Genomic DNA, 12,456 nt, shown 5'->3' with positions numbered 1-12,456 from the left:
CCAAGATATATAAATATTAATCCAATTACTTATTAATTTAACAGGTATATATGCAATTCATATTTGGATTATAATGCTAAAGCTGTAATATTAAAAGATGGAATAATTCATTCTTGTGTGAAAAAGATAGATTTAAACTTACATTAAAGTGTATGCAGTAATAGAAAAATGGAAATTATACTGACAAAACAAATAGGATGTTTTCTAACTAAACCATGCAGTGTAACTTGTGAGCTACTTAAGCCAAAAGCATCTCCTCTCGTTCATCTTGACTGACAAATGCTGGCTTCCAACACCTTTTTTCATATCTTAGTAGTTTCTCTTTTATTATTTGCGTGCAACTTCTACCATCACTCTTCTTTAAAACTGAATGGGGAAAGGAGGGACTGGAGTGTGCTACTCTCAAACCTATACCTTCTGATTCCAAACCAGGTGAACTTTCATGAAGTATGCGGGAGACTCACTGCCAAATCACTTGTTTGAAGAAAGACTGTGCGTTGCACCCTAGCTTTCCCTTATACTAACTGTGTTGCCGGGAGTGCTTAACCTCTCAAAGCTTCATTTTCCTCACATGCAAAATACAGGGCTTTCAGGGTTCCCCCCGCCCCGTTTGCTCCTTTATTTTAAAATCCAATGACGTAATGTAATTTTCAAGGCATTTTCTAAGTATAGAACACAATATGTACATATTATTTTACCCAGGCTATTTTCCCTTCGTTCCTACCCTCTATCACTTCTCAATCATTGTTATAACTACTCTAAACACAAATGTCTTGCATGTTTTGCTACCAAAATAATGTTGTGTGCACGACATATTTCTGAATATGATTTTCATCCTTGTATTTTCTATCACTGCATAACAAATTTAGTGAGTTAAAACAACTCATATTCATTGTCTTATCATTTTGATGGATCAGTAATCTAGGTGTGACTTAACTGAGTTCCCTGGTCATGAACTTAAAAGCTATAATCTATGTTAGTCGTGCTGTATTCCTTTCTGGAGCTTGGGAGACCTCTTCCAAACTCATGTGGTTGTTGGTAGAATTCAGTTTCTTGTAAGATGTGGAACTGAATTCCCCATACTTGTGCTGTCAGCCAGGCCCAGTGAGCCTCAAATTGTCTCTCTCAATCTATTGCCATGAGGTCCTCTAACATATGACAGCTTGCTTTTTGAAGGCCAGGAGGAAATCTCTAACTCTAGCCTTTTAAGATGGAATCTAATATAAAATAATTATGGTAGTGGCTATCCATCACCTTTGCCAGATCTTACTGATTAGAAGCAAGTCACAAGTCCTGCCTTCATTCAAAGGGAAGGGATTATTACCAGGAAGTGGCTCATTGGAAATCATGGTAGAGTGTTTCTGCCACAATCCCATATTAAGTCAAGAAATCCAAAAGAGACCCTATATTTAATTTTGAATTAGAATAGTATTTTTCTTCCTACTTACATTTTATATAAGGAAAAATGACATTTATTTTGTCAAATGCATCATAGCTTTACACTTACATATGTTTACACCATTTTATTTCCAGCATCATTGTAGAGTTTCATAAGTGTCTCCAAAAAAAAAAAAATTCATTAGCACACATAGTGAATGACCTCACCCCACGTCCTACCCTGCCATCAGTTTGGTATCAAGTCCAAACCTATGAAGTGACCCTATTTTCCAATTTTGTGACATCCAGTTTCATATCAAACAATCATTTTGTCTTGGACCTTAAGAACTGCTAAGTGAAATAAATTTCCTTTTCATTGCCTTTTATAGGAGTATCCAGCAAACCCTTCAGATTTAGTCTTTAAGCTTCTAATTTTGCAATTGTCTTATATAAGCTGAAATGAAGAAAAAAAGTCATTACATGAATGAAGAATGCATTTGTGAATGTGGCAGTCCTGACAGATTTTCTTGGTAGGAATTATTCCAAGTATATAAGGAGGAGAAAATCCCATGTGCTTTGAGTAAAATAACTTTAATAGCACATGCATCATCTGTCATTTGAAAAGAGTGTTCCACAAAACCAGAATACCAGTGTCGTTTGTTGTGTGTTTTTTTACTTGTCTTCCTTATTTCCCATGCCAAGGGTCGTTTCAGTCATAGAGCAGGCCATCTTGGACTCATCTCGTGTAGTATAGTGTGAATATGGACAGGCTTTTGTACATTCTTTGAACTTTACATAAGATTTTAATATTAATAATATTTACATTATGTTGGAAAAGAGTTGCGAATGGAAATGTGAGACAAATTGTTTTCTTCAAATTGTTCATGTACACAAAGGATATATATTCACAACTAAAAATAGGCCAGGCATGGTGACTCATGCCTGTAATCTCAGCACTTTCAGAGGCCAAGGTAGACAGACCACTTAAGGTCAGGAGTTTGAGACCAGCCTGGCCAACATAGCAAAACCTCTTCTCTACCAAAAATACAAAAAATTAGATGGGCATAGTGGCAGCAGTTTATAATCCCAGCTGCTAGGGAGGCCGAGGCAGAGAATCACTTGAACCTCTAGGTAGAGGGCGCAGTGGGCCAAGAAAACACCACTGTACTCTAGCCTGGGGGACAGAGCAAGATTACATCTCAAAATAAAATTTAAAAATAAAAATAAAAATAGAAACAAAAGGATGCTGAACAGCAGTTTTCATACCTGGGCAATTGGCTGGATAAGAAAAAGCTAATAGGAGTAAGTGAATATATAATTTGAATACTCAGGATTAAAGTTGGATTAAACTTGGCATGAGTGTGTTATTTCCATCTTGATGTTGCTGAAAACCATGAGATATGGATCATTATTAAGGTGATTGATGTACATTGTTGTGTTTATAGGAATGTTTTTAAAATAATGTCCAATAATTAGATAAACAGTGAAAATTCTTTAGTTCTTCATGTTTGAGAATTAATGAACAAACTGTTACATTTTATAAGACAAAAACTCACTATGAGTTTTTAATATAATTCCATTTACTTTTTAAACCCTTTTATGTATAATTTATAACAGAGCAAAGTAAGTGAAAAAATACGAAATTAAATTCTCACAGCCTTACAAGTGTAAGTTATGTGTAAACTACATAAAATAAATTTAATTGTACTATCCCTTTGGGGACTTTTCTATTATTCTTGGTACTTTATAGGCATTATTATTTGTATAGATAATCTGTCTTCTTGTTTAGCTCAACGAATGACATGACTGAAATACGCAATATATTTTTTATTCTGGGATAACTTTATTATAAAACATCAACACAAATGATTTAAACTATTCATAAGATACAGTATGTTCACTAATACTAATTTTGCTTTCCCTCGATGCTTAGATATAGCATATGAAGTATGGAAATAAAACAAGTATTTTAATTTTGTCCAAATATAATGTTCTACTTACAACCTCATAATATTAAAATATATTATTTTAATATTGAAAATAAAAACATTTTGTGATACTTTAAAATACCAGAGCTTTTAATATAACAGTTTAATAAACACATAAAATTAGATTTAAACTGTAAATTTAAATGCAAATATAAAGACTTTTCCTTAGTATGCTCGTGTTTGTTTTGCATGTAGCTTATTTTTAAAGTGACTCCAAAGTAGCGTATTTTTCAAACACTTATAATGTAGATAGAGACTTAGAACCAAGGCATTTAAATTGTAATTCTAAGGTTAGTAGAGGTAATGCATTTTCTTAATGGTTTTGCTACTTTTATCATTGCATTTCTCTTTTCTATAAATATCCCAACATACTTTGAAGGTTTTCTAAATTTTAAACTTCCCTATAAGACTTTTTTAACCACAGATATGCTTATATATTGTGAAATTACCCTAATTTCTGACTTTATTTTTTAGTAAAACACTTATGTTATCTGGAGTAACTACTGTTTTATATGTCTCTCTATACTGTCATACTGTGAACACAAGAACAAGACCATTTTCATGGCATCTGAGGAAGCATTTCATCAATGTTTTGAGATGAAACAAAAGCAGAGAGGTGAAATTATGTTGATAAAAATTTATCAAAAGTTGAAAAACAATAGTACTATACACATCACTCATCAAGGGTCATTTACTTCTAAGCATTTCAGTTCAAAATTAATGTTGCTTCTTGAGTTTACAAAAATTTCTATTGGTATTACAGCTTACTAGATTTGAGGAGGAGTGCTAGATTTTTATATAAATAATTTTGTTCATTTTATCTATATTTGAAATATAAAACATTACAACTACGGAAATGTGAAATAAAAATATCCAGATTTAACTATTTAAAATTATATAAATTCAATTTCTTTTTATGACATTCAAATTAGGGCAGAAGTGGCTACTACAAAATATACAAAAAATGTTATTCTTCCTGGGTCTATTTATTTTCTAACATGCTATTCTTCAAATATTTTTTAATCTTCCTATGCAACTTAATTGTCTACATGAAAAACAATAACAGCAGCTGGGTACAGTGGCTCATATCTGTAATCCCAGAACATTTGGGAGGCTGAGGCAAAAGGGCCACTTGACACAGGAGGTTGAGACCAGCTTAGGCAGTATAGCCAGAGTTAGTGTCTACGAAAAATAGGAACTTGGCTGGGCATGGCGGCATGTATAGTACCAGCTACTCGGGAGGCTAAGGTGGGAGGATCCCTGAGCCTATGAGTTTGAGGCCGCAATGAGCTATGAGCACACCATTGTACTCCAGCATGGGCAAGACAGCGAGACTGTCTCAAAATTTAAAAAAAAGAAAAAAAAAAAAAAAAAAAGAAAAGATAGCAGCAACATCAACAAGAGAAACAGTAGTTGTTGAAAATTAACTATATGCCTGAAATTGTTTCTGTGGATGTAGTCTCATTTCTCACAGGATCATCATGACTGTGTATTACTCTATTTACCAAAGACACTGAGGCTTATCAAGTATACTTCAAAAGCATTTTGAGTATTTGAATTCACTAGTGTGAGACTGTACATTACAAAATTAATTATTGTGTCTGTGCTACTTTGTTGAGATGATTGTAATCATAGTTTCTCACCACTAATCCTTTACCATAGGGTTTTAATGCTCATCAACACTGGCCATTAGAGAAATGCAAATCAAAACCACATTGAGATACCATCTCATGCCAGTTAGAATGGCAATCATTAAAAAATCTGGAGACAACAGATGCTGGAGAGGATGCAGAGAAATAGGAATGCTTTTACACTGTTGGTGGGAGTGTAAACTCCCACTGTGGAAGACAGTGTGGCAATTCCTGAAGGATCTAGAAATAGAAATACCATTTGACCCAGCAATCCCATTACTGGGTATATACCCAAGGGATTATAAATTGATCTGTTATAAAGACACATGCACACTTGTGTTCATTGTGGCACTATTTGCAATAGCAAAGACTTGGAACCAACCAAAACGCCCATCAAAGTTAGACTGGATAAAGAAAATGTGGCACATATACACCATAGAATACTATGCAGCCATAAAAAAGGATGAGTTCATGTCCTTTACAGGGACATGGATGAATCTGGAGACCATCATTCTCAGCAAACTGATACAAGAACAGAAAACCAAACACCACATGTTCTCACTCATAAGTGGGTGTTGAACAATGAGAACACATGGACACAGGGAGGGGAATGTCAAACACTGGCGTCTGCTGGGGAGTGGGGAGCTGGGGGAAAGAGATCGGGGAGGGATAATATTAGGAGAAATACCTACTGTAGGTGATGGGGGAATGAGAGCAGCAAACCACCATGGCATCTGTACACCTATGTAACAATCCTGCAAGATCTGCCCATGTACCCCAGAACTTAATTATTTTAAAAATAAGTAAATAATAAAACCCCTAAAAAATTGCTCTAAGGACCCAACTACTTCACCTTGAGGACATTGTCATTTGCAGAATGAAACTATAACCAAAATTTTTAAGTCCTTGATGCTAATGAATAGATTTTAAGTTCTGCAACTATACTTTTTGTTTTTGGGGGTTTTTTTTGTTATCTCCTATATTGGCAAGGCTGGTCTTGAACTCCTGGCCTCAAGTGATCCTCCTACCTTGGCCTCCCAAAGTGCTGGAATTACAAGTGTGAGCCACCACGTCTAGGCTGCAACTACATTTTTAGGTTGAGGCAGGAGAATCACTTGAACCTGGGAGGCCGAGATTGCAGTGAGTTGAGATCATGCCACTGCATTCCAGCCTGGGCAATAGAGCCAGACTCTGTCTCAAGAATGAAATAAAATAACATACACTGCTCTCATTAAACAGGGGTTTTCAGCCTTGGCACTGTGCATTGTGCAATGTTTAGCAGCGTCCCTGGCCTCTATCCACTGAATGCTAGTAGCATCATTCCATGGTGACAACCGAAATGTTTTTAGACATGGACCAATATGCCCTAGGATGAAAATTCCACCCCCAGTTGAGAGCGACTGCTTTAAAAGAAGAGTTCATGCCTATAGTTCTAGTACTGTTGGAGGCTGAGGCAGGAGGATTGCTTCAGGCCGGGAGTGTGAGACCAGCTTGAACAACATAATGAAACCCTGTCTCTACAAAAAATGAAACCAATAAAGCTATTCAAATATTCCACTATTTGTTATAATTAATATGTGTTTGTTTCTTGCCTTTCAAAATAATGGAAGCCAAGGTGTTAAAACCGCTATGCATTAAAGTATCCTCATGTGCCACATAATGTTTGAGTCAATGTTGAACCATATATGCAACAGTGTCCCGCAAGGTTACAGTATAGTACTTTCACTGTATTCTTTCTATATTTAGTTACGCTTGGTGCTCTATGTACTTGCTAATTTTTAGCCATTTTTTTTAAACACACAAACTAAAAATATCAACACTTTATATCTCTCTCAATTAGGTTTCTCATAATAATTATTCACCCTGGTCTTTTCATGTGACTATTTCCAAAAGAACCCCTACTGCAACGTAAGAAACAGTTTACTAAGGTGTTCATCTGTCGAGAATAATTTTATCATGTCTTGTAGTAAGTGTCAGGTTAATACACAAACAATATTAGTTGATTCATTAAGGTTGAAAATGAATAATGTATTAAGTTATCATGTTTTCACTTTATCATTTATAATGGCATGATTAGATTGTATATTCTCAATTTTGAATAGTCATTACTACATTTCTATAAGTAAAATGTTTCTTAATTTTATAAGTGAATTATATGCTCTGGGAACATCCTCTCATAAATTTTTTACAAAATGCCCGGTCAAAAATTAGCAAGGCCTGAGTATCTGACTGAATATGGCTAATTCAAAAATTACTTGTTAATATCAGGTCAGTAACTGCAGAGTCTACCAAGATCTCAGAAAATCCTATTTTATATTATTGAAATCAGAATGGCATACTTTGTCTTTGGTGTCCATTTCCAATAGTTATGTTATATTTAGTTTCTGTGTACCAGAACTACTTTTTGTGCACTCTGTAACTTATGATAACTATAGTTCCTTCTTAAATTGGTACTAATAATTTGCTAATTGTTTAATACAGGTAATGGATTAGGAATTAGAATTGTGGGTGGTAAAGAAATCCCTGGACATAGTGGAGAAATTGGAGCCTATATTGCCAAGATTCTTCCTGGGGGAAGCGCGGAACAGACAGGGAAACTTGTGGAAGGTAAGAATAAGGAATTTTAAAGTAAAATAAAATGAATTCACTCATATTAAATACATTTTAATTTAATATGCAAGTGTTCCCATTCTTCTCTGTGTAGGTAAACCTCTCTCCTTATGGTTAGTTGTGAAATTTTGATATAGTAATGTAAAAGAAGATATGTCCACAAATATATTCATTTTATTTTCAATTGCATTGTCCTTTTGGCAGTTAGCCACAGAAGTATCTTGTTTAAGAAACACTAGTCGAAACTTTTTTTTACTGGGGCAATTTTGTTTAAATAACTTTAGTTATCTATGATAATGTTTCACAAACACCAAGAAAATTTATACTGAAATTAGAGCTACAAAATAATGCCAATTGATTCAGTACCTACTAAGTTTGGGTTAACAAACTGTGGATGGCCCACAGGCTTTATCCATCTTCTGCCTGCTTATGTAAATGCTGTTTTATTGGAACACAGTCATGATCATTTATTTACATATTGAGCCTGGTGCTTTCCCAAAACAATAGCATAACTGCATTCATAACAGAGAGTGTATTGTCTGCAGCATCTAAAATATTTACTCTTGGCCCTTTACAGAAAACATTTGCCAATCCCTGTACTAGGTGTGGTGTATTTTTTGGATACTAATCACCTCATTACATCAAAAGTATTTTAAAGTAATGATCATTAGAGTTGGAGCTAATGGGCCATAAAATATGTACTTAATCATTTTCATTCACCTAAAATATTGTACCTAGATTCTCAAAATACATAAAGATAATCGTAAATTGTCAGTCAGATAGTATGGTCATTTGCATTCTCCAGTTTCTCTAACATAAATACAGTTTTCAAGCTTTTGGTGATTCTTAAATAATGAACATTGGCATAAAGTAAATGCAACCTTTTTATTTTCACTTTTGGAAACAGTATTTGTTCATGACAATGTTATGCTGGAGCCAGGTTGCTCCACATCAGTAAGATATTCTGTACAAATCTCTTCCCAACTTCAAATGCAGTAACATCATGATGATAGCCTGAATTGGCCATAGTGACAGAATTATTTAATTCGTTATCTCATTCTCTGTAAGTTTTGCCTTTCTGAGTCTAGATCCTCTGACTGAAGTCCAGTTATTATATAATCCAAACCCATAATTTATTATTTATGATTTCCAGCTTTGTTTTATGCACTCTTACAACATAGCTCTTTAATTAACTATTGTTAATATTTCTATTAGATTCATGATGCTGTCTTGATTGTCAATATTTAAATACTGTTTTTGAACATTAAATATTTTGGAGAATAATGTTAACATATGGTACATCGTATCTTTTCTCCCCCTTATAAAGGTTATACCTGTATTCTGTGTTCTGTGCTACTGGGTGACAGTGATAAATGTTTATTCCTTTCATGTCTAAAGATTAACTGGCTAGAAGTTCATCAGTCCAAATGGGTATCCACAAGCATCCACCTTGTTTAGACCAGTACATTTACTGGTACGTGTGTGTGCGCGCGTGCGCGCACTTGTTTTTGCCTATAGTTTTGCATTTAGTTTTTACATTATATCCTTCGGTCTCAACCCCTTATAGATTATCCTAAAATTCTAAAGCAGTAGATTGGTTGAGATACAACCCTGATTTTTATGCCTGATGGGAGGTGTTAAAGTAATGCCAATTGTATATCACTGGAGGTTGGGGTTTTTTTCCAATTAAAAAATATTAATTATTGATTTCTAAAAATTTATTTATTGAAGGCAATAAAGGTGATTGCATTTCATATTTTAAAGTTAATTCTTTCCTAAGGAAAAATTATACATATGTAAATAAATAGATAGATGGTATGTTTATGTAACTGGATTTTTCTACCGGTTTAATGACTTCCAGACAGACATAGAAATTGATCATCTCTTACACATATATCTTTGCTTTGTGAATTTCTGAATACAGAATTATATAGATTGTGCCCTTACAGATTCAATATCATCTTCCAGTTCATTTAAAACATAAATGATAACTTGGTTGGCAGTAGGATTCTTAGAGTTTACTCTTTTCTATTCCAGTTTGTAAAGCTGTTGTTTGGAAAAGTTTAACTAGGTCTCCTGCTTTTCCTCAGTTTGTTCATTTCTCTTATTACAGATTTTAAAAATATTTTGGTATAGCTTTTATTTTTATAGTTTTATTTTTATTTTTAATTGACAATCATACCTGTATAGATTTGAGTTGCAATATGATGCTTCAATACATATGTACATTGCGGAATGATCAAATCAGGCTAACTAGCATATAACAAGTTTTTAAGACATCAGATTCTAACATTTTAACACTTTTGCAGGACTCAGTGACATAGACTCTGATTATGTTGACTTTGGGAAAACGAGTATTTTCAAATTTCCTCTAGCTTTTGTTCTTTCAATGGGTTCATTTAAAATAAATTGACCAATCATATAGGTTTTCTGGTACTCATAAACCAAGTGCTATTCTGAAAGTACTGAATGACTGCTCTGGTTATTTCATTGAAAAAAAAAAGATTTTTATTCAATCATTTTTTGAAAAATCTTTCTAAACAAGGTAGTCTATCTTATTATGTCATATAGGAGAATGTTACGTTTTAGAGAATTAGCAATAATTATCATTGCAAAATCATTAGATTATACTCAAGAAATTGGTTTTAAAACACTCCTAATAATAGTATGTGTGCCATCTCCTAAAATAAAAAATGCAGTTCAAAAACTTTATTATTAAAAATTTTCTGAACCAATTTTTTTAGTTTTCAACCAATCTGTAATGATTTTCTGAAAGAACTCAGAAAATCAAGTACTTGAAGGATTATGGTATCCCAAAATCTTAAAATTTATTTCCCAGTAACACTTAGTAGACATTCCTACACAAATGCTGGACAGAGAATAATCTTTGCCGCCTGTTATTCTTTGTTTTAGTTGCATAAATTAGTCTTTGTTCTATAAAAAAGAAGACAAACATCTGGGGAATTTATAAATCTAACTAAGTTTCTGATGTGCTATTTCTTGCTTTTAGATTTAGGATTACAATTTTAGCAATTTTTTGACCAGCAGTATTGGGGCCGTGAAATGTTCAGCCATGTTGGGGTATTAAATGGTATATAATGTTGTCTCTCATTTTGGTGTTTGTCATCAGTGTTTCTTGTTGAACTAATTTGAGCATCTAAAAGTGTACTAGAGCCAGGCGTGGTGGCTCAAGCCTGTAATCCCAGCACTTTGGGAGGCCGAGGCGGGTGGATCACGAGGTCGAGAGATCGAGACCATCCTGGTCAACATGGTGAAACCCTGTCTCTACTAAAAATACAAAAAAAATCAGGGTATGGTGGCGCGTGCCTGTAATCCCAACTACTCAGGAGGCTGAGGCAGGAGAATTGCCTGAACCCAGGAGGCGGAGGTTGCGGTGAGCCGAGATCGCGCCATTGCACTCCAGCCTGGGTAACAAGAGCGAAACTCCGTCTCAAAAAAAAAAAATAAAAATAAAAAAAATAAAAATTAAAATTAAAAAAAAAAGGTTCAAATGTGGAAAATATAGCAAACAGTCATGTACCTATCATACTGGTTTATTGTTTTAAAATTTTACCATGTTTCTTTCATGTTTTTAAAAGAAATAGGCCCGTATAAATCAGTTAAAGCTTCCTATAGTCACCTCTGAACTCACAAACCTCTGTTACTATACCAGGATAAAATATCAGACTTAATTCGGGTTATACTTTTGCTTACATTTCTTTACAGTGTTATGTATATATCCACAGCTATATAAGATTCATTTGGCTTCTTTGAAAATTTTTATTTAAAATAATATCTTACCATACATGTCTTTATGCCACTTTTAAGTCACATGATGTTTGGGAGATTAATCAAAAGGTCTATGTAACTCTATCTCATTTATTTTTACTACTGGGTAGAATTCTGTTACTATATGTCTCTACTATAGTTTAATTTAAACATTTTCTGGTTATTTAGGACATTGTAGTTTTGCTTTGCTTTATTTGTGCTATTTTAAACAATGCTATGATTAGTTTTTTGTGTAGTCTCCTTGCGCCTATGTATAGGAGTTGATTCTACAATACAACTTAAATTTCTGGGTTATAATGACTATCAATCTTGTCAAATAATGTAGGAGAATGTGTGTGGCTTCTTCAACTAGTTGATTTTTTTCCACATTTATCTCCCAACTGTTTCATATTCTTTTTACATTTGTCAGTATCAAATTAGTGTTCTCATTTCTATACATACTTGTTCCTTTTTATCTACCTTTTCTTTTATCAAATCTGTTGTGCAATGGTTTTCCATTGTTGCTTTCATTTACTTTTCCTTCAGTAGTACCGAGTATGATCATATTTTGTTAATCTTGTTACCTTGTGGATATTTCTCGTCTGTGATTTGACTCATCATTTTACCTCTTCTTTAATTGGATTGTTTGTGTATTTTTAATCATTTTTACAGCATTTTTATATATTCTGGATATAATTCTTTGTCAAATATGTAGGATATAAATACTTTTCACCAGTATATGGCTTATATTTTTAGCTCTGTCTTTTTATTTTTTGTAAAATTCGAAGTTTTAATACAGTCAAATTTGTCATTTTGTTTCAATTAACTTTTGTAAATGTGTTGTATTGTTTAGGAAATTCTCCAATGCCTGAAGTCTTAAATATATTATTCTTTATTTTCTTCTAAAAACTGTAAAATCTTACATTCCAGAAATATTCTTATGCTCACAGAATTAAGTTATTTTTAATCTATCTGTGGTTTGAAGTAGAAAGTTCATATTTTAGTTTTGTTTTTCCTTCTCAATATGTATAATCAGTTTCCTATGTACCGTTTTTTTAAAGCTTTATATTTCAATAACTTTA

At 33.4% G+C, this 12,456-nt stretch overlaps 1 protein-coding gene across 10 annotated transcripts in view; it reads left to right on the top strand.

The window, feature by feature from the left end:
- The window catches only part of PCLO (piccolo presynaptic cytomatrix protein), a 412,268-nt gene that overhangs the window by 276,169 nt on the left and 123,643 nt on the right, over positions 1-12,456 (top strand). For all 10 annotated transcript variants that reach the window (XM_074379337.1, XM_074379336.1, XM_074379334.1 and 7 more), the window contains exon 10: positions 7,478-7,603. In XM_074379337.1, the coding sequence (XP_074235438.1) occupies positions 7,478-7,603 (126 nt within the window). The remainder of the gene's footprint in view (positions 1-7,477; positions 7,604-12,456) is intronic.

This window comes from Saimiri boliviensis, chromosome 10, assembly GCF_048565385.1.
Source record: "Saimiri boliviensis isolate mSaiBol1 chromosome 10, mSaiBol1.pri, whole genome shotgun sequence".
Taxonomy (NCBI): domain Eukaryota; kingdom Metazoa; phylum Chordata; class Mammalia; order Primates; family Cebidae; genus Saimiri; species Saimiri boliviensis.
This window is presented reverse-complemented; position numbering and strand designations above follow the sequence as displayed.